At 53.5% G+C, this 25,304-nt stretch overlaps 9 protein-coding genes across 9 annotated transcripts; 5 read left to right on the top strand and 4 right to left on the bottom strand.

Moving 5' to 3' along the window:
- Positions 1 to 1,668: 1,668 nt before the first annotated feature.
- Positions 1,669 to 5,040, bottom strand: HER10_EVM0005180 (uncharacterized protein). Its single transcript, XM_035474803.1, has 3 exons — positions 4,472 to 5,040; positions 3,995 to 4,412; positions 1,669 to 3,942 (listed from the first exon to the last, which is right to left on the bottom strand). Exons 1-3 carry the CDS (start codon positions 4,643 to 4,645, stop codon positions 3,596 to 3,598), a joined length of 939 nt encoding a protein of 312 aa, XP_035327969.1. The 5' UTR covers positions 4,646 to 5,040; the 3' UTR covers positions 1,669 to 3,595.
- HER10_EVM0000681 (uncharacterized protein) lies at positions 1,860 to 3,389 on the top strand (the record flags this gene model as incomplete). Its single annotated transcript, XM_035470451.1, has 1 exon — positions 1,860 to 3,389. One exon carries the CDS (start codon positions 1,860 to 1,862, stop codon positions 3,387 to 3,389), a length of 1,530 nt encoding a protein of 509 aa, XP_035327539.1.
- Positions 5,041 to 5,574: 534 nt separating the features above from the next.
- Positions 5,575 to 6,885, bottom strand: HER10_EVM0002615 (NmrA-like family protein). Its single transcript, XM_035472321.1, has 2 exons — positions 6,415 to 6,885; positions 5,575 to 6,332 (listed from the first exon to the last, which is right to left on the bottom strand). The coding sequence occupies exons 1-2, from the start codon at positions 6,667 to 6,669 to the stop codon at positions 5,673 to 5,675; spliced, it is 915 nt and encodes a 304-aa protein (XP_035327708.1). The 5' UTR covers positions 6,670 to 6,885; the 3' UTR covers positions 5,575 to 5,672.
- Positions 6,886 to 7,191: 306 nt separating this feature from the next.
- HER10_EVM0002159 (uncharacterized protein) lies at positions 7,192 to 9,568 on the top strand. The gene is made up of 3 exons (XM_035471884.1): positions 7,192 to 8,502; positions 8,577 to 8,946; positions 9,026 to 9,568. Exons 1-3 carry the CDS (start codon positions 7,992 to 7,994, stop codon positions 9,156 to 9,158), a joined length of 1,014 nt encoding a protein of 337 aa, XP_035327664.1. The 5' UTR covers positions 7,192 to 7,991; the 3' UTR covers positions 9,159 to 9,568.
- A 349-nt stretch (positions 9,569 to 9,917) lies between these two features.
- On the top strand, positions 9,918 to 10,714 carry HER10_EVM0006603 (uncharacterized protein). Its single transcript, XM_035476184.1, has 2 exons — positions 9,918 to 10,246; positions 10,331 to 10,714. The coding sequence occupies exons 1-2, from the start codon at positions 10,038 to 10,040 to the stop codon at positions 10,590 to 10,592; spliced, it is 471 nt and encodes a 156-aa protein (XP_035328114.1). The 5' UTR covers positions 9,918 to 10,037; the 3' UTR covers positions 10,593 to 10,714.
- Positions 10,715 to 11,127: 413 nt separating this feature from the next.
- Positions 11,128 to 16,122, bottom strand: HER10_EVM0009135 (uncharacterized protein). Its single transcript, XM_035478634.1, has 3 exons — positions 15,498 to 16,122; positions 15,061 to 15,388; positions 11,128 to 15,008 (listed from the first exon to the last, which is right to left on the bottom strand). Exons 1-3 carry the CDS (start codon positions 15,609 to 15,611, stop codon positions 12,847 to 12,849), a joined length of 2,604 nt encoding a protein of 867 aa, XP_035328322.1. The 5' UTR covers positions 15,612 to 16,122; the 3' UTR covers positions 11,128 to 12,846.
- On the top strand, positions 11,464 to 12,544 carry HER10_EVM0013453 (bacilysin biosynthesis oxidoreductase bacC; the record flags this gene model as incomplete). Its single annotated transcript, XM_035482809.1, has 3 exons — positions 11,464 to 11,965; positions 12,128 to 12,301; positions 12,375 to 12,544. 3 exons carry the CDS (start codon positions 11,464 to 11,466, stop codon positions 12,542 to 12,544), a joined length of 846 nt encoding a protein of 281 aa, XP_035328707.1.
- Positions 16,123 to 19,567: 3,445 nt separating the features above from the next.
- Positions 19,568 to 21,575, bottom strand: HER10_EVM0006382 (uncharacterized protein; the record flags this gene model as incomplete). Its single annotated transcript, XM_035475968.1, has 2 exons — positions 19,568 to 20,338; positions 20,378 to 21,575. The coding sequence occupies 2 exons, from the start codon at positions 21,573 to 21,575 to the stop codon at positions 19,827 to 19,829; spliced, it is 1,710 nt and encodes a 569-aa protein (XP_035328086.1). The 3' UTR covers positions 19,568 to 19,826.
- A 2,388-nt stretch (positions 21,576 to 23,963) lies between these two features.
- HER10_EVM0000830 (uncharacterized protein) lies at positions 23,964 to 25,093 on the top strand (the record flags this gene model as incomplete). The annotated part of the gene is made up of 2 exons (XM_035470598.1): positions 23,964 to 24,117; positions 24,204 to 25,093. 2 exons carry the CDS (start codon positions 23,964 to 23,966, stop codon positions 25,091 to 25,093), a joined length of 1,044 nt encoding a protein of 347 aa, XP_035327554.1.
- Between the last annotated feature and the right edge of the window lie 211 nt (positions 25,094 to 25,304).

Here is a 25,304-nt window from a genome sequence, read left to right as displayed (position 1 = left end):
GGACCATTAAGCCTGTGGCAAGAAGAGAGGGGCCTCAGTCCAATGCTACTACGCTTCATTCTTCTTCCAGCATAAGTGTGAGGCGAAAGCACAGGAGAGCACATATTCTCGTAGTCTAGAGACCTTACATGAAAATCGACAAGACGTTGTAATAACTTAGTGAACTAATGCGATGCTTATGCTCGGTTCGACAAGGTGCTCTGAACCAGGATCCGGTTTGTCATGGGCTGTCTTCACTGTTGGTTTGGATGAGATCAACGGGCCATAGACTGGATCTTTGCGAAATATAGATGGTATAGCGGGAAGCTAGTTGGATGTTGTGCCCTAGATTAATTTAAGACTCCCTGTATATGAAGTGCTGAAAGATGACTAGAATCCTGACCAAGAAGTTGGAGTGATGTTACTCACTTTTGACTAAGTACCTCCGAGGGGATAATTGCCTCTTTGGGTAGTTGCCAATGGTTATCGTTACCGGTTGTCACTTGACGGAGTGCTCAGGAACTTCGAGCGTAAGGACTCACCCCTGTCCCGCACATTGCGGTACGTCTGGTGGGTCATTCAGCAAGTAAGGTTAGTTTGTGTCGAGGTCATCAAGTCCGAGCTTATGTCCGTCATGTAAACCTCAAGCGTGCTGACATACTAATACTTAGCAGGATTAGTTCACTAGGAAATCTTCTCTTTGTAAAGGATAGTGACAAATATTGAATCCATACCTTTTTGGCAAGGGCACATCTACAGACTATTGCGATGTTATCTGGAACGGTTCGATCGTGTAAGCTGTAAGCCATAAACAGCAAGGCTCAGTAACTATTCACACAAGCGAGACACAACACCATTGCCGATATTTACTGTTTGAAACTTGAATTGGTACTCAACTCGTATGAGCCCTTATGCACTCCCTACAAATCCAGTGTAGCTCCAGGAAGAGCCGCAGAGAGCAAGCCATCAACCTGGCCAGGAGAGTGAGAGGATTCCTCATGGACTCATGGCTACGGGGGTTCAGGTGTGATCTACTTGGTGACTGGTACCTCGGGTTCTCCAAGTCGGCCCGAAGATGCCTCCGTATCTACTGAATGGAATGTGTTCTCTGGGTCTCCCAGGGTAGACACAATTAAGCCCACATAGCTGATGTATCAAGAGGCAAGGAGCTTCGGACCTACCCGAGAGACCCCACGCAGTAGTAGGATGCGAGAGCGAGTGTGGGTCGTGGTGAATATGGAATATGGGTCACGTGACGGGTAGTGAAGCTTCAAACGATTGAAGCTATCACGACAATAGGTAATGACAAGATCATGCAGGGAGCAGAATACAAGTAAGCTTTTGAACACCCTTATTGTACCATATTTCTCGTATTAATGGCCGTTTGTCACAATTCACATGCTCTGAGAGTCCATGCAGAGAAATAACAGAATGAATTGAATACTTGATGCCAGTTGGTTGTAAATGATCTACATTTCCAACGTCTCTCACTCGACAGTCTTTGTGTGGTATGACTAAGCTTGCAGCGCACTCCATGCAGAAAACTACCTAGTAGCTTAGCATGGCTGTTTTTGATGGGGGGAATCCGAGGATGTGGCTATGCGTTCAATTAGGCGGGGCTGTGCTGCGATGCTTGCGTACGCGGGCTGATCAAGTAATTTTCCTCGATGGTCATATCAATGGGATACCTTCCGCTCGTCCACCCCTAGTACATGGAGATGCTGTCATTGTGAAAGTTAGAACGCATCAAGCTCTTGAGAGGAGGCACATTCATGAATCGCGAATGCCGACAGCTGGAAAGGGGGCACTGACTGGGATTAAGAGCTCCGCGCGTTCCACGGGGAACGGTGATCGACGAGAATCGCCCGCCCGACGACAGCATGGTTCGAGAAACGCGCGCCTCGGCGCGTCACAACGATTCGAGCGACAACGGAAGCATAGTCGCAGACAACGCCAGGGCCCAAGAGACTCGCCGCTCTCACAAGAAGTCTCGGAATGGATGCGCAGAGTGCAAGCGTCGTCACATTCGCTGCGATGAGCGTCAGCCCTCATGCGCGAATTGCGAGGTCGCAGAGCGCGCGTGTTTCTTCCCGCCGCCAAAAGTGAACAAGCAGAAGCGCAGACAAGCGCAAAAACCTCAATCGCAATGCGACAGGTCACAGGGCACATTGGAATGGAACGCCCGATCACCATCGCCAGGCTCCAGAGGAAGTAGTCACGGCAATACAAACAATGACGCGAATGCGCCGATTGAGCGCGCACAGCTGCCCTTACAACCAGCTCTTCATCAACAAAGCAACTCATCCGAACTCACTCATGCACCAAGCCATCCGTCTCATGGCCTGCCATCGAGGCCTGCAGACGTGCCAGCCGCGGCTGGTCTCGGCTCCAATTCTTACCAGAGTGACCAGACTCTGTCTCCAGCTTCCACGACGCAGCTGAGCAGCACCCAAGCTCCTCCATCTCTAGACTGCCAGCTCGGCTTGTCGATGTTAGGCACACCAAACGAACCCTCAGAGGCCATCTACACACCGCAGCACATGATCCTGCTACACCATGCAGCTTCAGTCCCACACTTCACCGGCCCAGCCCGAAGCGCCCTCGATATCGCCGTCCGACGCGCCGTGGACTCACCCTACCTACTCGACGAGATCCTCGCCTTCACAGCCTTCCACATGGTCCAGCTCTACCCCGGGTCATCCGCCCATCTCCACGACCTCGCCACAGAGCTCCAGAACCGCGCCCTCTCTTCCTTTACCCGTCTAACGGAAACCGTGGCCAGAGACGACAAGGTCACCGCCGTCCCTCGCTTCCTCTTCTCCGCCATCCTAGGCAGGCATGTCCTCGCCGACACCCTCGCTCACTACCGCTCCGACTTCAAGTCCTTCATCGACCGCCTCGTCGAGTGCTTCAACCTCAACCGCGGCGTCAACTCCGTCACCCCGCCGGCCCGGAACTTCCTCCAAGACACCGAGCTCGCACCCGTCCTCAACGTTATCCTCGATGCCGAGAAGAGGATGAGCACGAGGGGCGACGAATGCGGGTCTCTGAAACGCCTCCTAGATGACTCCGACCTCAGCGATTCGAGCGCGAGAGCGTGTCACGAAGTCATTGGGCTTCTGCAGTGGTGCTTCGACATTTGCCGCGTCCTCGACGAAGGGGACTACGCCCAGGCCGCGTCGACGTTCTCGGTAAAGGTACCGGTCGGCTTCGTCGAGATGCTGCGGAAGCATCGTCCCGAGGCCCTCATCATCCTTGCCCATTACGGCGTTTTGCTGCACCGCTGCCGTACCTTTTGGCCCTTTGCTGACGCTGGCGCCTTCATTATCCGCGCCGTTGCTAGGCATTTGGGTAACTACTGGCAAGGGGCGCTCTCGTGGCCCCTGCTGGTGCTTGAAACTGAGCCGTGAGCCATTGTATACCGATTTCGCGTCACTGCATAAGCACTGGATTTGAGACATGAACCATGTGGGCACGGCATCTACTCGGAAATCATCTCAGTAAGGCTGTGTATATATGGCAAAGTCTACACCACGCTGGGACACTACCTCAAAATCATGTTGACATGGATCCCAGCATTCTGTACGTCATACCAGGTGTCCTTTTCCCAATCCGATTACGGGAAAGCAGCCTTGTTCGCCTCCAAGAACTCCTTCCAAGTAGTTGCCTTGAGCCCAACGCCAGCCAAAAGCTCTTGGCTCTCCTTCAAGTCCTTGCCGGCATAGTATCCGGGCTCGTCGATGAAGAGGTGGTTCTCGAGCATCTCGTCAGCCATGGCAGCCATCGGCCCAGCGAAGAAGCCCTTGTACGTCTCAGCGTCGACGGGCACGAAACGGGCCGTCTTGCCAGTGACCTGCTCAAACTCGGCGACGATCCGCGTGGGCGTGTAGTAGTCCTCAGCTGCCAAGATCTGCTTGCCGAGGAGGGTGCTCTCATTGCGGATTGCCGCGACGACGTACTTGCCTACAAAATGAAGGTATTAGTATCGGACTAGGCGCTTCTAGGAATCACTCACCAATATCGGACTCGGTGTCAATGAGAGGGAACTTGGCCTTGTCGCTAACAGGATACGCCAGGTTATAGACCCCATCCTCGCCCTTGCGAATCATCTGCAGGGCAGAGAAGTTGCTCATAAAGTACCCCGGCAGGACAAAGGAGCTGGGGATGCCCTTGGCGCGAATGTAGCGCTCGACCTCGGCCTTGTCGTCAAAGTGGACAACGTGCTTGAGGCGGCCGTTGGTGGTCTCGGTGACGTGCAGCAGAGACGAGTAGATGAGGTGCTTGACGCCGGTCTCGGCCGCGACGTCGGCCACGTTCCTGCCGTGAGCCTGCTCTTCGCTGGCGCCGCCCGTGAAGTTGGGCGTGGTCATGAAGAAGACGGTGTGGGACCCCTTGATCGCCTCGGCAAGAGAGGTCTTTGAGTTCATGTCGGCCTTTTTCCATGTTAGCAATCTCTTAGTCTATATCAAGAATGATAGCGGTCGGATCATACAGAAACGACTTCGACGCCCTTGCTGGCTAAAGCTTGAGCTGCGGGCTTGGAGACATCCCGAGTGATGCCGCGAATCTTGTACTCCTTTGACAGAACGGCGTCGGCGAGGGCTGCTCTCACAACGGAACCGCCCTGGTTTCCAGTGGCTCCGAAGATGGTGAGAAGTTTAGACATGTTGAAGATACAAGAGGTGCTTGAGGGTTGAGTCTAGCGTGTTGATCTATGTTGAGGAAGATGATGCTTTTCAGTCTGTGGGATGTGAGGGGGAAGCTAGAAATGCACACGAGCATCGCTCGACTTTATAACTCCAGCCCGATCTGCAGTCGCGTGCAGTACGTATCTTTCCATGTTCCTATACTACCATTCTCTTGCCTTCGACGAGTCTACGCAAGCATGCCATGAATCAAGCAGTTGCGTCTTGGCTCTGAGCATCGGCCCACGATGTGGGCCTTTGAAAGGCGGGATTCCCGACTTACAAACACTATTCCACCAAGGACCGGACTCTCGGCCGTCGGTCAGAGTCTCATCGAATTCAACTCTGATAGGATAAGCAAGAAACAATGACGTGGATTTTGAGGTACACGTACATTTTCGGGGAGGGAGACCTAGTTGCTCTTGCCAAGGCTACATCAAGTGGGAGTCGGCCTTCGTCGGAGACCGGTGTCACGTGGATGTGGATACGCCCTATGTTGAAAGCTTGACTATCAATACCCCGATTCTAACTGCACAAGTCTTCTCTCGGATTCCACTTCTCCTTGGTCTTTTGACCAAGCGCCCTGAATAGGAGCACCAGCTTTTATGTCGTTCCTCTTCCTCTGAAGCAGGGTTCCCAGTTCACTCATCTTAGTATAACTAGATCCTTAACGGGGTGTCAAAGGGCAAGGACCAATCGTGTCTCGTTTGCGGCAATTCATTTGTTCTGCTTCGGGACACTGGAAAATGTGCAGGAAATGTAGGCTTTTCTTTATTGAGCATTGAGCATAACTTTGGATATGATTGCAAATAAATACAAAACGATGGTTAAGTCTGCTTAAAGAGCCGATGCCAGCCTTTCGCGCTGTCCAGCTCGATGCATCCTTCGTCGTTGAAATTCCATGTACAACGTTTCTCTTCGATTATTACGATATAAGCCGTATTACTACAATGACTCTTGCCTTCCTCTACCCGGGACACAGCTGTGGCCTAATTCCAAACGCCCTCCTCAAGACCGAATACCACCTGCGTACTCGCTCTCCGTCTTCAGCCAAGTCTCAAAGTCCTTCAGCCCAGGATACTCCTTTCTCAGCGCCGCAATGTCAACATCATACCCAACATCGTAAAACCACTTAAACATGTAGCCAAAGTCCTTCACCATCGTCATGATCAGCCAACACAAGATCCTATACGTCCCAGGCAGCTCCTGGCCCGTATGCCTCTTGAACACCGCAGCAAACTGCTCAATCGTCAAATCGTCGCCCGCAAGCGAGACCCCGCGGCCCTTGTACTTCTCGGGGTGAAGAAACGCCTCGGCGCCAAAGTAGCCAATGTCGCTGACGGCAATGAGCTGCAGCGGCTTCTGCTTGACCGCCATCCGCCACGATGTGGTAAACACTCGCCCAAAGAGGTTGTCCGTGAGGTTGTCCATGAAAGCCACAGGGCGAAGGACAGCCCACTCCATGTTCGTGCCCTTGGACTTGTTGAAGAGGTGCTGCTCGATCTCGTGCTTGTGGGCAAAGTGAGGCACGTTGGTGGCGTTGTCTGCGCCGTGACGCTCGACGGAGGTGTAGACGAAGAATTTGACGCCTGCTTTGAGGGATGCGTCGACGAGGGCTTTGCCTTGGCCTAGCTCGCCGCCTCCGCCTTGGCCGAAGCCCATTGGGACCTGGATGCACATCAGTATCAGGCATTATCGTCTCAGAAGGAAAGAAGAACCCAGGAATTGCGAAGTGAGAGTTTGTAGTTACCTGAACACTGAACACTCCCCAGATGGGAGACGAGGCGACATCTTGCGCAGTCTTGAAGAGCGCAGTCGGATCGGCCAAGTTACCCTGAACCAGGCGGATTTTGGACGACTTTTTCAAGAGACGCTGGGCGGAGCCGGAGGTTGCGTCGCGGGTGACGGCGAGGATCTCAAAGTCGGCATTCTGTTCAACGAGGTGGTTGATGACTGCGCCGCCCTGCTTTCCAGTCGCGCCGCAAACCAGAATTGCTCGTGCCATTGTCAATGTTGCCGTTTGATCAAGGTAATAGTTTAGATGATGATGTGCTACTACAGAAGGATGAGTGATACATACAGAAACTACACCTTCGAAATTCGAGATATCAACTCATGTCAAATACACTCATTCTCCACGACGCAGCGGAGTTTCACAATCATCGTGACGCGCCCGATGTAAAAGTCCGCGGCTGAGAGAGTACCGATCTAGCCAGGGAGGATCGGAGTGGTGACGCTTGCGAGAATGCAGCATGCGGCATTGGAAAGCCACTTTAGAAAGATGACCAATCCTGCGGCGCATATTCCTCCGATACGCCCAAAACCGGGGCCGAGACCTTCCCCCTGACTGGCGTGGTGCGCTGTGTGCCTCGCCCTCCGACGAACGCCGAGTCGGAGCGCGAAAGTGGGTCTGCTAAGACGGCCCGAAGCGGGGGGAAAGGTGTCCGGCTTACTGCTCTGACCGTTTCTTCGAGTACCTTGATGTCTAAGCATTTGAATTCTCTCTTATTGTTCATTTTGGCAAGAAGGCAGCATCTCTTTCTTATTTGTTGACATCGAGATTGTCGAAGAACACGTGACAAAGAAGACGGACATGAGTAATTGTCCTAGACTGAGAGGGCGTTCACTTCTCTTTCGATCCAATCATTTCGCCCTCTTGAAATATGTAAATTTTCGAAATATTTCTCAATTACCAGAAACTCCATCATTCAGCTTAGCGGTCGATTTCTGTTACCCAGAGATGAAGAGCCGGAGGTCGAACTCCCACAGACAGCACACGTTTAGCCCGCGCCGGCTCCCGATCGGGCGGAATATGATCCCTGATACAGCATACCACTAGCATCCTTCAGACCAGAAATTGACATCACCAACTTTGGGCCGGATCCGAGGTTCCCTTCATTTCAGCAACCAGAAACACGACAAGGGCCTTGCGCGTATGGAACAAGAAGAGCTTCATCGGGCTTATTTCTCATTCGCTCCTCGAGCCAAACTCTGGCCCCATTTGAGTTTTCTTACCAAGTTCGAGCATCGCAATTCCTCAATAACCTTTGTCATCCCTCTCGGCAAAACATCAGGCCAAGAACAAAAGGCAAAACCGCGACTATGAATAGAATTTCATTTGATGTCTCAGCAAGCAAAACTCTGCCAAAGTGTGCTCAGCAGAAAGGTTTCCTGCTTGGGCCGGTTAGATTAGGAAATCATTACCGCTGTGACTGAACAGATCTTTCCAGCTGTAGTGATGGAAACTCACATGCTCATCTCTCAACGTCGCATCGAGAGCGCGATGTCACCCAGCGAAACAGAGGAAATAGAAGCGAAACAGAGATAATGACGAGCAACAAGCTACGGGTTGTAGTCATAGGCGGCGGCATAGCAGGCCTCTCCGCCGCCGCCGTCCTCCGGCAAAAACATGACGTGACAGTCTACGACCGCGATGATCCAACCTCCTCCTCCTCCGCCTCCGGCTCCGCCCCGGACCGCGGCGCCGGCATCGGTCTCGGTCCCAACGGCACAAAGATGCTCAAAAAGGCCTTTCAATTCAGCCCCGAAAACGTCAAGGCCACAATCTGCGCCGGCTCGAGGACGTACGATAAGCAGGGGAATCTGTTACGGGAGATGACGGGCGTATCGGAGCCGTTTGGGAGCGAGTGGCTGCTGATGCACCGCGGCGACTTGCGGGACGAGCTGTTGAGGCTCACGACGGGGGACGCGGCCAAATTGGGGATTTCAGGACCGCCGGCTAGGGTTGTGGAGGGGATCCAGGTTGTTGGTGTTGATGTTGAGGAGGGCAAGGTGAAGCTGAAGGATGGAGCGGAGGTTACAGCTGATGTGATTGTTGGTAAGACTGCACACATGCATGGGAATACATCAGACTTGTTGCACAAGTATCCAGGGATTGACGGGTATGCTTAGGCGCAGATGGCATCCACTCCCTCGTCCGACAAGCTGTCATCGGCGGGCCGTCTCATATGGTATCACCGGGTGCCTCACTCTACCGCTTCACGTTCCCGCTTGAGAAGGCGAGGGATATCCTGGGAGGGTACCCGGCGGCGATAGACCCGTCCAACAGCAACTTTCTCAACATGATGACGGCCGACGACGAGACACACCGCAATATCATCTTTTATCCCTGCCGTGATATGACGCTACTCAACGTCGTGGCGAGGATCCCCGATGCCATGCTCTCGGTGGAGAGCATCACGTCTTGGAACGCAGAGGGAAGCGCAGAGGAGATGCTGGATCACTTTTTCGACTTTGCGTCGTGGATGCTGGAGATTATGAAGTGAGTCGTATCCCTCCATCGTCACCTCACAATCAATCAGCCACATAAAGCGAGAGTCGCTCACACCAAGCACATCAAGAAACGCCCAAAACATCCACCTCTACAAAGTCAAAGACGCAGACCCGCTCCCAACCTACACCCGCGGCCGCGCCGTCCTCGTCGGCGACGCAGCGCACCCGATGACGCCGTTCCAAGGCCAGGGCGCGACGTAGGCCATCGAGGACGCCGAAGGGTTACGGCTGCTTCTCCATGAGAGTGTCAGCGCCGAAAACCCCGAGAGCATCGCGTCGGCGCTGCGAACGTGGGACTCGGTGCGCAGGCCGCGCGCGTCGCAGGTGCAGCAGAACTCGAGGCACGTGACGGATATGTCGGCGCAGGCGCAGCTGGATCGGATGAGGTTGAATTGGACGTATGACGGGATCCACGCAGCGTTGAGGAATCGGTAGACGTGGGTGTGTGCCCACAGGGAGGATAGGACAGGATCAAGGCTAGATGGGTTGGGCGAGTTTGGTCCATATGGACTACCTACCTGCCCTCTTACTATGTAATGGGGCTGGTAACTCATTGGAAGGGTCAAAGGAGGCAGAGGAAGTTGAGAGCAGACGGCTGGTTCCGCGACAGCTCAGGGTCTTAGGCTACTGCAGATCTTGCCAGGGGCTAACATTTCGATATCCCCACCCGCAAGGTACATCGTCAACATTGATGAATCATCGACCTAGCTCAATGCATCATTGGACGAGTTCCTGCGTTGGAACTGCGTTGGAATGCAAAGACTTGTGCCTGGGTCGTGAGCTTTGAGACCGTCTGATGCTGGCAGTAAGATGAACGCACCTACCTCCTTACAAATGGGCCCCGGAAAGGTGCATCATCGACATCATCGCTCGTCATAACCGAGCACCTCGAAAACGCCATGTCGCGCCACTGTCATATAACACCGCAAATCCACATTGCGATCCAAGGGATGCAAAACCAAGCATCTGTCATACCTAGTATCGGAAGAATTATCGTGAAGTTCAAAAATCTTCAAACCTCATCATCTACGGTACACCATTGCTCTCGTAAACCGCACAAATACAGTCAAGTTGCCCATCATGTCATCATCAAGAGCTCTCCGTCTTCAATCGGCCCTCCGAAACCCCACCCTCCGCACCTCCGCACAACTTGCACCCCGCCGGGGCTACGCCGTCAAGGAGCCCCCAGCACCAAACCCCATCAACCCGAGCGGTTCAGCGCCGTCACGCCCGACTCCGTCCCCATCAAACCCCAAAGTCGGAACCAAGCCAGATGAAATAAGCAACAGGTAAAGCTTCCCCTCATCTTTCATGACTGCTTCGCTTCAAGCCATTGCTTGGTGTCCACATAACTAACGCAATTGGTCTCGCAGAAGTGCACTCTACCTCGTCCTCGGCGCCGCCGCAGCACTGGGCGGCACCTTCGCCTTCCTGACCGGCGCCCCAGACCGCGCCGCAGGCGTCGCGGACTCCGTCACCCGCGGCGGTCCTTCCATCACGCCCGGCCTGGGACCTAAACCCTCGAGCGAGCGGAATCTGGAGAACACGACGGGGCGGGACGCGAATCGGCAGACGGGGTTGGCAGGGATAAAGAGCAAGCAGACGGATCCGAACCAGCTGCAGGCGAGCAATTGAGCAAGACTAGCTTGATGGTAATAAAGATGTTGTCCGGGTAGAAGGACACCTGTAATTGTACGCGCAGCAGACTTGCGATTGAAGTCACGCTCAGATTGTCTTCACAACGTAATATTGCCCCCCATCGCGGAGGCTTCCTCTTGTGCACCGAGGTTACATCGAATACGTGTATCCCATCCAATCCATCACCATCCCTCCCGCGTGTAGCTCTCCCGTGGTCCCCGGGATCCGTGTATGCATGGATAATGCGGGGGAGAATTACTACGAAGTTATTCCGGTTCCTCGTCCCGCTTCGTCACGCCTCAGCCCCCCAATAAGGGTCTCCTGTGTACGTCTGATAATTCCCCAAACCACCAAACCCTGTCTTTCAATCTTGTACGGAGTACTCCAACCTACGCATCGGAAATATCCAGCCTGTCAGCAACCTTGAATCCGAGCAATGCGATGCGCGCGATGCGGAGGTTGGATTCGGGGACTATCAACATCCCGCCAACTGAACATGCCCCCACCAGAAAGGTTGGTTGCATTGCTGCAGGTCGTGCATATGTTCCTGTCGATATAGCATTGGTATACAAGACTCAACCCGTCGCTTCTCACCTGCGCGTCGTACCCTCCATCGTTCTCGGTATCGGATTCTCTTTGTGATGCAGGCGGGACGTCGATGCTTCATGCCCCAGAGGCGTTCAGTCTCTCAGCATATGATCTATCAAAAGCCCGTCAGTACGAGGACCATAATGAACTACTCGTGTATATAATCTCAATCAAGACGACCCTTCTTCACTCTCTCTCCTGGTGAATTTCGTTCCCGTTAAAGATCTTGTAAAACACCCTCGTATCGTCAACCCATATTATCAGATAGAAGTTTTAAAACATGTCCACAGACTACACCTCAAAAACAGTCCTCATCACAGGCGCAGCCTCAGGCCTAGGCCTCTCCCTAACCCGCCACTTCCTCGCCGCAAACGCAACAGTGCTAGCCCTCGACGTCTCCGACGCCTCCCTCGCCTCTCTTCCCTCCAAGTTCGACGACGCCCCGGATCTCCGCGCCCGTCTCCACCCCGTGAAAGCAGACATCACCGACCCGGCCTCCGTCTCCGCCGCAATCTCGTCCTGGATCGACGGCGGCGGAGGAGACGAAGGCGCACGCCGCCTCGACGTCCTCGTCAACAACGCCGGCATCTCGGACCTGATGCACCCGACGGGCGAATGCCCCATGGACATGTGGGACCGCCAGATCCTCGTCAACATGACGGGTAGCTTCGTCACCTCGCAGCGCGCGATCCAGCAGTTCTTGAAGCAGGAGCCTATCGACGGGCAGAGGGGCGTGATTTTGAATGTTATCAGTGCTGCGGGGGTTCACGGCGCGAGAGCAGGTGAGTGCCATCTTTCCATCTCACCTTATCTTATTCCACCTCATCCCAACCACCATATCTTCATGGAAAGAGGTGGAAGAATCTATATTCTGTAATGAATGGACCATGAGACAAGAATCTCGTATCCAAATAAACGTCCAGCTAACCACGAAAACAACAAAGGCGTCGCCTACACGGCCTCCAAACACGGCACCGTCGGCCTGACGCGAAGCACAGCAGCCTTTTACGGCCCAAAGGGCATCCGGTGCCTAGCCATCATGCCCGGTCCCATGATGACCAACATGGCCAGGGACGAGGAACACATCAAAGAGTTCCACCCCGAAGGCCTTGCCATGGGTAAGACGCCATCTCCTATCAAGCACTCATATACTATCATGTGTACTGATTGCTAACGAAACTCCTGCAACAGTGGTGTCAACTTTCAACACCTGCCAAGGTAACCCTGCCAAGGGCGGCTGGGATCTGGGATGGTCGCCGCTGGATCAGGTGTCAAAGACGGTGGTGAACTTATGTTCTGGTGGGATGAACACCATCAACGGCGCGCTTGTGCCGACTGACATGGGTTGGACGACGCTTTAAGCTTGGCGGGGTTGATTTAGGTGCATGAACTGCGACATCCAGATCACTGGGCACTTGCACAGTTTCCACAATGCAGGAAGGTTTTCACTTCTAACAAGAAGGCAAGGCTATTATAATAGGATCTTGATTGAAACCATTGCAATTGAGCTAAAGAAGAATTATTACTAAGGGACTGCATCATTAAGCTTCCGCCGTCTGTTGACCCATACTGAATTCTCCATCCGGGTATAAGCCTTTTCGTTTGCCGTCAACTCATCATTTGATCCACGTCTGCCACAAAAGGAAAGAATTAATGTCTACGCTTAGTATCCACTGACGTGAGCAGGGGTAGAAAGAGTGTTGACAGTGCCGTTAAGACCGCCATTGGGGTGGGCGTCATAGCTGGAGGTAGGGTAGCCGGAAGTGGGGATGGTGTTCAAGTCACCACCGTTGACCTGGCCAGGGGCGTGAGGAGCATACTGTCCCTGCTGAGTGGGAAGACCGTGCTTCTTGCGCTCGATGCGAGGAGCATCGGGGATGTCGGTAGACTTATTTGCCTTGCCAATGGCGAAGACAGGGCTCTCCCAGCGCTCACCCTTGCGAGCCAGCTCCTTGTACTCAGTGGCCTTGGAGCTGATACCTCCAGGCAGGTGAATGTTGGGGAAGATGGAATCCTCCTTGGTGATGGCGTAGTTGACCTTCTTGTCGGCAGTGACCTCGTCCGCCTTCTGCTTGGCCTGGAGAGCGCGCTTCTGCATAGCGGTGGCATACCGGTTGTAGATGTTGGGAGTGTTCTCGGGGTTGGAGCGAGCCTCATCGAGGGCACGATCAGCCTCCTGCTTGACCTGGTACATGATGCCGTCGAGCTGAGTGGCCTGGTCCTTGATGGCCTTCTCGACAGCCTTCTGCAGAGCAGGGCGAAGGACCTTGAGCATGATGGGCTTGAAGAGACCAAACAGAAGCTTGTGCTTAGACTGCTTCAGCTTGATGCTCATGTGCTTGATGTCGACATCAACCTTGTCAACCTTGAAGAAGTTCTGTCTGTCACTCTTATCGGCAGAGGAGAGCTTCATCTTGAAAGAGAAGCCATCGCCAGCGAGAAGAATGTCGGCGACACCAGTGTCAGTGATGGAGGGGAAGCCCTGCTTGCGCTTGACGTGGTAGCTGACGTCGCGAAGATCAAGCTGGACACCAGCAACCTTCACCTCAAAGGATTGCTTGTGCTTGTTGGCGATCTTCTTGCGTCCCCAAAGGAAGTAGTTCTCGCTGTTAATCTCGAGAACGTTGGGCATGAAGTTGTCAGACTCGAGGACAAGGTTCTCAATGACAGCATCGAACTGGGGGTCGCTGTACTCGAGACGCGGGACCGGGATGTAGGCGACATTCTCGAAGATGCCGGGAATGATAACCTCTGAGAGATCCTTCAGCAAGTGAGGCTTGAAAGTAGGCTTGCCGTTCTCGTCATTGCCCAGATCGGTAAAGAGCTTCTGGACGGCTAGACCGAAGCGCTTGTTGAGAGGGTCCTGATCAAACTGGTCAATCAAGAACTTGATCTCGTCAAAGACACGGTCGGTGTGAGCGCGATATTTCTCGCGAAGCAAGTAACGACCATGGTCGTAAAGGTGGTTCCATTCCTGGTTGGAGTCCTCGTCCAGGATGTATCCTTGCTCGAGAAGGCAGCGGCGGACGTATCGGTCCATAGCCTTGAACCAGTCCTTCAGCTCGCGATCGTTGTCAGCATCGCGGTAGATCTGGTTGATCGACTCGAAGAGATCCTCGGACGAGGTGCCGTTGGCGAACCGCTCGATCAGCGTCTTGAGATCAGACTCGGCCTGAGCGAGGCCGGCACGGGCGTCCTTGACGGTACCAGTTCCACCTTGTGCCAGAGTGCGGGAGTGGCCAGCGTACTCCTCGGCGAGGTTGAGAAGAGTCTCAATGGCCTGGGCGTAATCGGGGTGCTGCTGGCACTCAAGCACCATCTTCTTCAGACGCCAGATAGTCTGGTCCTTGCGCTCCTGGGGCATCTTCTTGTTGAAGTACTCCTTGGAACGGCGAAGGTACTCCTCCTTGCGCTGACGTGCTTGCTCCTTGGTCTCGCCATCGACGTTCTCGTTGTACTTCTTCTGGATGACGTCGCGGGCAGCGTTGATGCCACCCTGGGCATTCACACCCGAGTTGGTACCCTGCTGCTGATCGCGAGCGGCAGTCGCAGCCAGGTCATTGGGATTCTGCGATCCGTTGGGGTGAGCAGCCTGAGTGCCTGCGGCGAGAACCTCCCGAGCATCATCGGCAGGAGAGCCCTTGTAGACACCCTGAGCTTGCTTCTTGAAGTTCTCCTTGGAGAAGTCGGGGGCGTCGTGCCAAGTGTTGTCCTCAGCAGGGCGATCCATGTCCTGAAGGGCTTCACCGGAGGGACGAACACGCTGGGCAGCGTTGGTAGCGGCATCGCCAGCCATGTCCCGGAGAAGGACGGTGGCATCCTTGACTGAATGATCTTAGACTGTGACTAATGGGGAAGAAATCGCTGTTTAACTCACGGAGCTTGCGGAACTGTCCGTTGGTGATGAGCAAAGTTCCCAGGGTCCGCAGACCCTCTAGCGCCTTGTCGCCATGCTGCTGAGCGACTTCCTTGTTGACAGGGGCACCAGGAACGTCCACAACCTTGGGGTCGAATTGCTCAGTCTGCCAGATAAAGTCTTGGATCAAGTTGCCCTGGTTCTTGGACAACAAAAGGTTCTTGGCTTGGATGACAACTTCACGCGCATCGGCGATCAGTGCGCGGCCCTCGGGGGAGAGCTTCTCGGGAGGGTTTGAGAGAGCCTTGGAGGCCAAGAAAATGTTCAGAGCAACATCGATTTGGTCATTCTGTTGCGAAGGACCACGTCAGTATCATGCAATGATGTAGGGTTGCGGGTCTGGGATCAGCCCGGCGGGGGCCGCGTGGGTCCTTGCCGCCATGCCGGCATCGACGTACCGAAGGAACCTTGCCAGCCTGGAAAGCGGAGAGGATGCCATAGAGCTGAAGCTTGCGGTTGACGTCGGCCTCCTTCTGCTTGAGGTCCGTCGGCTTGTTGACGTTTGCTGACATGATGGGGGTATCGTAGCTATCGCGCAATGAAAACTGCTTGTTGAATTCTGTTTTGGGAGGTGTTGAGATGAGGTAGGGTGATTATCGGTAGTGGTGTACAGGACAAAAAAGGGAATTCGTGGTATTGGGTATTTCGGAGGGGGGGTATCACAGGGAAATTGGGTATAATGAGAATCGCCAAGATTGTGTTCCTGTTCAAAAAGGGTGAATCAGGAAGAGGTATCGTATCGATGAGGAAGAAAAGGAAGAGGTCTGTAAGAAGGGGGCACTGTAGGCGAGGAGGTGTTTATACCTTCTTTCTGGCGTCGTGTATCCAGGGAACAGAACCTGGTAAGGATTGATAAAAAAAAAAAAAAAAAAGGCCTGCGTCAGAATGAAACTGGGCCAACGAATATTTGGAAGGGAGGCGGCAAAGCAACGCGCGTGGCAGGCGTTCGCCCACCTCACTACGGTGATTTAGCCAGCAGGAGGCGGGCCCGGTACTTTCCAATTAGGAGAAGGCAGGTGCAGGTGCAGTGGGAGCTTGGTCCTTCCAGCCCGGTTCACAATGGTTCCTTCCTCCCCTTGGATGAATAGTTGTGTCTACGGATAGCCGCTACAAGGTACCTGCCCTGCGTGCCTTCCGTGGCCCTGCTAGCAAAAGATTGGTGTTTGTGGGTGCCCCAGATGGTCCTGCCTGCCCGTCTGGTCGTGGAACTCGGCGATGGTGACGGTGACGTGAAGGAAGGGGGCAGGAATTTGATGCACTACGTCATCGGCAACTTTGGCAGGTAGGTGCGTGCTGTGATCCTGGGTGGAGGGAGGCAGGTAGGTACCTTCCCGCACCCGTCAGAACTTCAGACCACCTCAGGTGAGTACCTACCTTAGGTACCTTAGATCGGTACCTTCTTTGCCTGAGGACAATGTATCTTTTCCGCGCATGCACAGCCGGTGAATACCTACAAAATCCTAGGGGAAAGAAGCGAGGTCAACCACAGCTGAACCTGCCTGCCCCTGCCTTGCTTGCGAAGGTGCTTGCTTCAGAAATCCAGCCCCTATGCGTATGCCCCTGCTTCGCCTCGGCTGGGCCAAGTACCAAGCAATTGGAGCGCCAGATTGAGGTGACTGAGTTCCAGCTGGCGAAGCACTGGCATTTTTTAGCACGTCTCCTATTCGCATTAGTGGCCTGGGGAGATTCGCACCCACTTTCTTAGCGGTCCCACCTGGTGCGTTTTGCGCAGTCTGGGTGACAGACAACATCTCGACATCGTTCATCGTCCATCGCAGAGCACAGCGAACATCGTCGATAGTTTTTCACCCTGTTCGATTCTCTCACCAAGCAACACACCACCAGCATCGACGCATTGGGTCTGGAGTGACTAGACAGTAGACACATCTCCGGCAACACGTCTCCGGGCTATCCTGTAGGTGATGCAGACTTTTGAACAATACGGTCTAGACTCCTGCCAACTTCCGCACCACACAGCCGCCGCTGTTCGCGACTGTCGGGTTCCTTTATTGTTGCAAAATGGTCCGATGTAGGTCAGGCAGGTTGGTGGATAGATCATAGGGAGCACGGAAAGTTGGTACATGTACAGTACAAAGTACAAGCGTCCGGGCGGGTGCTTCTCAGACAACCGTTTCCCAGCCTCCCCTCGTGATGGGATCTCTGTCGCACTACCGGTACGGATATCAGATCACCTAGGAGAGTTTGGTGCTAGGTAGGCGCTGTCTGAAATTGTCAACGGTGGATAGCTCGACTATTCGGACGCTATTCACGTCAATGCCTCGTATCACCGTAGAGTCTCCCTGCTGTGCTTGGATGTGGTGACTGTCTTTCTCCCAAGTCCCGATCCCCAGGATGCTAGATAGCCTCTATCCCACTATCATCTTCCCTATTCCCCCATCAGGTGCCATTCAGGCTAGATAGACAGCTGTGGAACAAACCGTCCGTCGACCTCGCGAATCGCTAATTGGGCTCTGGCATCTTTGAACGACCTGACTTGGTGATGTGCGCCAGGATATGACGGGATGCAGAAGGGATGTGCTGCGTGCTGCACTGCTGCGAGCTGCGTGCGCCGGTGTGGATGGCCCAAGGCCCTGTCCAATATCCCGTTGATTTGTTGTGTCTCAAACACCACTCTGCCCACTTTGGGACTGGATCGAGACGACACGCTGCCTTCCTTGGGGGAGGCCATGAGGAGACTGCAGCGGTAGCGGTAGCGGTAGCGATACATAGGCACATGGGATTTCCGACTGTTTCAGCAACCCATCGCAACTTCCAACAAGTTTTGTGTCCTCGATGTGAATGGCGTGGTGTTGGCCCATGTCGTCATGTCAACGAAAGCGCGGGTCTGGACGCGACAGGCATTCTCACGCTAAACGTCTCTCTCTTTCCGCGCTTGGGTTTTTGAACGTGCAGCGGAAGGAGGTACAACGCTACAAAGCTACATGGGGAACCCGATGGTGCTTGATTGGCTCCACTTCAGCTCGGTTCTAGCCTTTCCCGTCCTCCTCCTTCCTTCCCTCCTCCCTCCCCGTCCTTGCTCCTTCCCTGCCATTATCCATTGACCAACCAACAGAAAGACGACGGGAGGCAGGAGCATGACCGGGAAGAAACATGTCTCTGCCTCCCGCTGAACGATGGTCGCTGGTCAATTTTTGACGGATGATTTGCTCAACGTCTCACCAGTTCTGGAGATTATTCCCTATGCATTCTCATCCTTTCCGCAAAATGTAACCGTCCTCCCAACCAGATGCATCCGAAGCATCCCAAGAGCTGCGAGAGGGCTGCAACATCAGCATGCTCTCTGCGTTTCAATCACACTCACACACTCACTCGACCCCGGCCACACTCGATGATTTCTCCTCCACAGCCACAGAACGTCTAGGCCTTTACAATTTGGCATCCCTCAATACTTGCTCAATTCGCCAAATACGCCACACTTGCCATTCATCAAACAATACGCGCCAAGGCCGGGATCATCACGGCATTCGGAATAAACTGATGCAAGGATCTGGCAAGCGCCGCGTCCCAGGACTCCAGTCTCCAGGTCTCTCCAATGCTCCATCAAACCTAACCTAACCTAACCTTGAACCCATAGCATTCTGCATTCTGCATTGCCAATCATTGGCACATTGGCAGCGGCATCGCAACCCGTTCAAGCCTTGCTCAGACGACGTCGTCCAACGATCACCTCCCCTTCTGTCACTTTATTGCTGTCAAATGCTCCCAATTCGTCACGCGGTGGATGCCGCTACGGGCCACTGACACGTAATCGCCTAGTCTAGACGTGTTCAAGCCCTGCCGAGTCCAGGTTTGTCAATGACAAGTCTGTGAGCTCTCAGGTGCTCGTCCAGCTGTCCCCCATCTCCCCATCTCACTTCTATCAAGATCTGGTTTCTTGTCATCATTGTCTTTTGGCATCCACGCATCCTCTCGATGCGCGCCATCTTCTTGTTCCCTAGTGGCCTACCTAGCACGCTACACATGGCATAGCGTCTTCCTCTATCCTTTTTTCTTCATACCTACTTCTCCTTCTCGGGAATCGCGATCGACCGGCAAACAGTCAAACACACACCACCAGCGGCCAGCCCCCAAAAAAGCACCAGCCTGCAATCCATGACGTCAAGGCCCGGTCATTAGTGCGATGCACCTCACGGATATCTCAGCTCCCTGTGACGCCATTCTTCTGTCTTTCGGCACGCCACTGCATCACCAAACCGTGAACTCATTTCCTTCGGCCTGCAATTTCCCTTCTAACTTTTGAGCGGCCCGAAGCCTCTACATGACGGCCGCTTTGCTTTTGTCTGCCCTGTTCCAAGCTTCATGAACTGTCACAAGACTCAGGACTCGGTACTTGGTGAAGCAATTTTTTACAGTCCACCACATTTTCATTGCCATCCCTGTCATTACCCCCATTTTGATTCACGCGGCTGATGGCCCCACGAACTCACAAGGATACCTTGCCAAGCCTTATTTATCCTCAATGTGATGGATGCATGGGCCCCGGAGCACCTCCTCCTAACAGCCGTCCCCCAAGATCTACTTCGATCTTGTTCATTTGACTGCACTGATGGGGCGCAGTATTCCTCACAGAGTGTGAGGCTATCTACACCCTTGCTCCATATCACTTTGCACGTCGGTGTGAGAGAACCTCTTGCATGGTTGTCAGAATATTGGGTTGTCTATGAACTTCTACCCTACCCGCGCCTTCTGTGCACACAAGGCTTGACCTACCTTTCCCTGTGAGACTGGCCAACGAGCTGGGAATGGACACGCTCAATCCAATCTATACTTCTCTGCCGCATCATCTCCTCGCAGGCTATCTTCAATGCTTGGAAAGAGGCATCGATCCCCCCTTGAAAGTTCATCACAGGTTCAAGTGACTCGGAGACACGTCTCTTTGCCCATTCCTGCAGCGTCAGTAGTACTCGCTCTTTGCGAATGGGCAAAGCCTCAACCACATTCACCTGCATAGGATCAATGGCATCAGTCACTCCGTGGAGTTGCATCGCCCAATCTAATGCTGCGGGCAGGTTGCGCAGCGGCGCTGGTATCAAGACCGCATCTTCCCAACCCATGATGCTCGCCAATTTCCGGTTTCCGTTGAAGAGAATGTTGCCTGGGTGAGGATCAGGATGAACTAAACTGACAGGCCAGCCGTCCACGCTGCCACCAGTACTTTCGACCACGATCGGATTCGGGACACTGAACCTCACACGGCTTGCCATTGCCCGGGCAATCTCTCGCAACTTTCGTATCCGTATTTTGATTTCGGGATGACTTATGAACTCGGGCTCCCAGACCGACGTGTAGGCGTCGATGTAATCTTCAATGTATCTGAAAGGCCCGTTATTCCGCACTTGCCAATATCTGTCAGAGCTGTAGAAGTGAGGATGGACTATGGGGCCGGTGAAGAACTCTTTCTTTGACCAGTCGATCCGAAGACTTCCAATACTCACCTGGTTCTTAGGGATGGTCGGTAGAGAGCCTTGCAACTCCGAAAGAAACAGCTGTACTTCCCTCGCAATGGCCTTCGTGTCCTCGTCGCTCAGGGACGGCATCGTCTCGGGCGATATGTCCCCGAACCCTTCCAAGCCAGTATCCTGCTTAGCCATGTTTAGATCGTGCGCAGCGAGGATGTAGTTCTCCTCGAACGCACTGAGCAAAGGGAACCCGGTGCGCACTTCCATAATCACCCACTCCAACCCGAGCGGGTTCCTACCGACGGAGTCAAAGACGAGAATCTGAGGGACCACGGCGGGGGATACTTGCCTGGCAAACAGCATCGCCGCAACCTCGGCTTCGAGCTTCTCGTGGGGACACACGGGCAGGCTGAGCTTGAGGATCACCTGTCGCGGGAGCGGCGACGCCTTACCCTGGCCGACGGGTCTGGAACTGGGCTCGAACTCGACAAAGTAGAACGCGTTTGTCGCGCCGCAGCTCATCCGCGTGACGGTACCGATGAAGGGAAACTCGTAGACGTCACGCTGGGTATACCACTCCAGCATCTTCGCCACGTGCTCGCCCGTCGGGATACAGGCGCCCTTCCAACGGGCGTCGTACTCCCCGTCCGGACGGGGCGTCCACCGGACAAACTTATCGCGGATGTGGTTCACGGCGCCCGGGTTCGTGCTTCTTCCGCCGCCAGAGGATGCCATGGGGTCCGGGTCCGGGATGCGGTATGGGAGGTGGGGGATCAGTCTGGTTCTACCGCCACCAGCGCCGCGGCGGGATAGGCTTCGGATGATGGGGACTAGGCTGCTGGAGGATTCATTTTGGGGAGGGCGGAAGGAGGGAGAGGGAGGGGGCCCGCGGTCTCTGAGATCTTTGAGGCCTGTTGCGAGGCGGTTGGAGACTCGACGGAGGAGCGGGGGAGGGGTTGTGTTGAAGAAGGATCGAGGGGGTTCTTCGGGGGAGGAGGGGGGGCTGTCGGTGAGGGTTGCTTTTACCTTGCGGGTGAGCTTTTTGAGTTGGTCCATTGTGATATGCGTTTGATTTGAGAGGTTTCTAACGATCCAGCTGTATGTACTGCAGTGTGAGTGTGATGCGCAATAGAAGACTTTGCATAAGATGATGAGTTGCGTTTGTGTTGGTGATTGCATGCGTCCAAGTCTCATTTATCTATCTTGATATCGTACTAATGACTTTTTCCCGATGGCGGACTAAACTAAGGAGATGACTGTTTTCTGTTTTTCTCTCTTTGCAAGTATGTTGCCGAGTAGTTTCCTTGGAATGGGTCTTATGGGATCTGTCAAAGAAGCCAAGGGAGGGTAATAGGGATGATGGCCAGCGCATCAATGTAGTTGAACTTGAGACAATGGGATTGTACAATGCTTTCTCAATGCGGACAAAAGAGCATCCTTCATTCCGAGTGGTAAATATCTGAACATTACAAAGAAACCTCCTTGACAAAGCTCTCAGAATAACTCTTGCATCCTGTCGACTTCGGCTTGTCTACTTGTAATATTCAAAGAGATAAGCGGAAACTGTGCAAAAGGGGAGTTCGGGGTTGATCTCAAGGACATCGATGACGACGCTGGACGTCGGCGAGGCGAGACGCCATCTTGTTGGTGCTGCTGGCTGGCGTTGTCTTCTGAGAATTCCGGCCAATCCTTGGGTCGTCTCTCGATAGTAGACTTTCTGATGGGTCTGATGAGCGACTCATTCATTATACGAAGAGGAGTGTGAGAATATCTAATGAACAACTTACCCAATCTCGATGTTGTGGATGGTGGCCAACTCAAAGACTACTTCATCCAGGGTGTGATTCTCCCTGATGTAGAGACGATTGAGGTGATCTTTTCGAAGCTCTTTCCATTTCGTATCAGAGTGGGATACCTTCTTCGCGCTGCGAATTGTCTTTCGACTTGCTGGCGGTTGCAATATAGAGGAGGGAGGGGTGGGAGGAGGGATCTGGAATTGGTTAGTCTTCGCATCTCCCCGTCGGCTCAGTAAATCTCATCTGCCGAGCATTTGATGGCCCAGCAAAAGACACCGAAATTTCTGGAAATAACATCATGTCATTCGATGTTGAAGATTTCTCATGAATAGTTACTATCTCGCCATTGCCATGCAAATCAACATTGATAATAGAGGAGTCGTCAAGCATCATGAAAGCGGAACAATCCACTCTCACTTCTTGAGGAATCATCTCTAATGGATCCCAAGCGTATGGATGGTCATGGTGCTGAGGACTCATCATATCTGTTACTTGATGAAAGGTGTTTACATTGAGACCAGCTAACCCCAATGTACCGACTTCGCTCTCAAAGTTTGCGTCGGAGAGAAGCATATGGTTGGCAGACACTTCCAAGGTAACAGGTAGATAACCCTCTGCATAGTTGCCGGACTAAAGAGGTGTTTCGAAGAAGGCAGTCCCATTCTGCAAGAGAGTTGAGAGGACTTGGTCCGCATACTCCCATGAATGGTGTTGGATGAGATGATTCTCTGGTGCCTGGTAGTACTGTATCGAAGCCATTCCATGAGCCTCCTGTGCCTCCTCGTACGATGAGGGGGATTGGAGCGAATCATTCGGTGCCCAATGCATGACAACCAGGTGTAACGTCGCAAGAAGATGGACCTTGTCCGAGGTCTAGAGAACTGTCAAAAGGTTTGTGCAACTTCCCACACATATCCAGGTTTCCGGGGCATTGAAGTCGAGGAAAACAGAGTACATCAGGTTCTTTTGTGTGTAACGGTGCAAGCAGTTAGACAACTTGTCCGCCATACAGCCTCATTTTTGGCAACATTTGGTGGGGTCGGTTCGTCGAGATGTCCGCCGTGCTTCTGCGATGATTGGATCGTTCCTAAACCCTCATATGCAAGTCGGTTTCCTGTACGTGGGCGCGGTTGCACGATGCGCCGCCCAGCAGGAAACGGCTGGTACTCACTGGGTCGATCTTGAATCCCCTCTCGCAACAGTTGCATTTCATCCCCGTCTTTGTGAAACCAGACGTGGCTATCGCGGTTGCCCTTCGGCTGTACCTGAGTATTCTTCTCGCGGTCTTGTCGCCGGTCTAGATCATAGAACCCGTCACATGAATCAACGCAGTGAGTAAAGCCATCACCATGTCGACAACGAGGTCAAGGCTCACTGAGAAGTCATCTATAAGAGGGGACTGTCGAGCAGTCCTCTCCAGGAATAATGATAGAATCTTCACTCTTATTCTTCCTGCATCACTTGACTCATCCTTCTACATCATTCTTCCGCCAAAGTCATGACCAAGGCGTCCAGATCTCGGGGTAAGCCTGTGTCCAGGGGCAAGCCGACATTCGTGGGAAAGATCCCAACACGTACACCTCCAATGGCCCAGAACAGCTCGATGGTTCCTCGCCATGTAACCCGATCGGGGGGCTCATTAAACTCCATGGATCAAGCCTACGAAACAGATGCTATGGTCATCTGGAAAAAGTGTATACACCAGGTCAGCCAAGAAGATGCCTTGGTGATCGCCGTGGTCCATCCCAAGCAGGAACAGCGTGTGAAGGACAGTAGACGTAGCATGCCTAACTCGACATGCGGTAAGAAACCACCGCCCTTCATAAGACTTGCAAGATCTTCGTGGGAGACTTCGTATCGCTAACTTACTCGCCCGTTGTGCACCCAGCTCGACGCATCTTCATCTGCGGACCGAGCGCACTCCAAGATACCATTGAGCAAGAGGTCAACAATAAACGTCGCTCTCAATTCACGCAACTTCACATCGTCGTCAGCTCTGCCATCGAATCAATCTACTGTCAGGTCACCTCCGTCATCAAGGAGTTCACCGTTCGAATCTACGGCGCCATTAGGGGTAACATACCATGCAAACTTCTCGTCGACGAGAAATCGACATATTGTAACGTGCCTGTCCATCGCTGGGGTTACGATAGGGTCGGCAGCCATGTCTATCTGCCCGACCCCGGTATTTATTACCCGGCTCTGAAAGCCATTGTCGATTTACTGCAGAGGTACACTGTGTGCTTCCGAGGTAATGCCACAGTAACAGTTGAAGAAGAGGAGAAACTTGTGAAAATCGAAACGGACATTTCAGAGTTCCAGAAGTCCTCAGATTCGTCTAACTCAGCAGAGAGTTCAATCCCCGAAGGCGACGACCCTCGCGGTGGTCGTGGCAGACTCGACACATTGAAGGCATTGTTTGCTGCAATCATAGGGCTGGCATCTACGACGGTCGGAGCAGGTGGTGTCATTTGGGCCAACATGAGCGGCGTGTTCATCTCTGGACCCCTGGGGTTCTTTCTAGCAACCGGCCATTTCAGTGCTGGTGTTGCTGGAGCGGCTTGCTGCGCCGGCGTGGGCCTCGGAGCAGCAGCAGCAGGGTCTACGTATCTGATCGATTGGGAACGACTGTGGAGGTGGCTCAAGGCCAAGCTTGCATGGGCCTGGGAGAAGATAGGTGTGTTTTGTTCTTGGGTGTGGGAGAAGATCAAGTCTGCAGCTTGCGCCGTGGGTTCTGCGATGTATGAGTTGGGTGTGTGGCTGGCTTCGTGGTTTTGAACATTGGATTGCTGCTCACCACGCTCTTTTACCCTACCCATGTCGACGGTTTCTTTGTAGTTCAGATCTGGCCGAGTCGCTCATTGCCTTTCAAACACCATTCCAGAAGCCTCAAGTAAAACACATCTACAGATCCGTAGCTGCCAAAAGCCGCGTCTGATCCTATTATTTGTGTGAGAAAAGCTGAGGCTACTTAGCGAGTAGATGAGGA

Source organism: Colletotrichum scovillei (assembly GCF_011075155.1).
Source record: "Colletotrichum scovillei strain TJNH1 chromosome Unknown Contig00010, whole genome shotgun sequence".
Taxonomy (NCBI): Eukaryota; Fungi; Ascomycota; class Sordariomycetes; order Glomerellales; family Glomerellaceae; genus Colletotrichum; species Colletotrichum scovillei.
The sequence above is the reverse complement of the archived record's forward strand: the minus strand, read 5'-3'. Positions and strand labels throughout refer to the sequence as shown.

Excerpts from the sequence above, each read along its gene's own strand:
- HER10_EVM0002159 (XM_035471884.1), top strand. The coding sequence starts at position 7,992 with ATGACGAGCAACAAGCTACGGGTTGTAGTCATAGGCGGCGGCATAGCA. Across the intron at positions 8,503-8,576 it reads TACAGCTGATGTGATTGTTG|GCGCAGATGGCATCCACTCC; the intron begins GTAAGACTGCAC and ends GGGTATGCTTAG. Across the intron at positions 8,947-9,025 it reads TGGATGCTGGAGATTATGAA|AAACGCCCAAAACATCCACC; the intron begins GTGAGTCGTATC and ends AAGCACATCAAG.
- HER10_EVM0006603 (XM_035476184.1), top strand. The coding sequence starts at position 10,038 with ATGTCATCATCAAGAGCTCTCCGTCTTCAATCGGCCCTCCGAAACCCC. Across the intron at positions 10,247-10,330 it reads CCAGATGAAATAAGCAACAG|AAGTGCACTCTACCTCGTCC; the intron begins GTAAAGCTTCCC and ends TTGGTCTCGCAG.
- HER10_EVM0002615 (XM_035472321.1), bottom strand. The coding sequence starts at position 6,669 with ATGGCACGAGCAATTCTGGTTTGCGGCGCGACTGGAAAGCAGGGCGGC. Across the intron at positions 6,333-6,414 it reads GGGGAGTGTTCAGTGTTCAG|GTCCCAATGGGCTTCGGCCA; the intron begins GTAACTACAAAC and ends ATGTGCATCCAG.
- HER10_EVM0005180 (XM_035474803.1), bottom strand. The coding sequence starts at position 4,645 with ATGTCTAAACTTCTCACCATCTTCGGAGCCACTGGAAACCAGGGCGGT. Across the intron at positions 4,413-4,471 it reads AGGGCGTCGAAGTCGTTTCT|GCCGACATGAACTCAAAGAC; the intron begins GTATGATCCGAC and ends ACATGGAAAAAG. Across the intron at positions 3,943-3,994 it reads TGACACCGAGTCCGATATTG|GCAAGTACGTCGTCGCGGCA; the intron begins GTGAGTGATTCC and ends TTCATTTTGTAG.
- HER10_EVM0009135 (XM_035478634.1), bottom strand. The coding sequence starts at position 15,611 with ATGTCAGCAAACGTCAACAAGCCGACGGACCTCAAGCAGAAGGAGGCC. Across the intron at positions 15,389-15,497 it reads AGGCTGGCAAGGTTCCTTCG|AATGACCAAATCGATGTTGC; the intron begins GTACGTCGATGC and ends CCTTCGCAACAG. Across the intron at positions 15,009-15,060 it reads CGGACAGTTCCGCAAGCTCC|TCAAGGATGCCACCGTCCTT; the intron begins GTGAGTTAAACA and ends AAGATCATTCAG.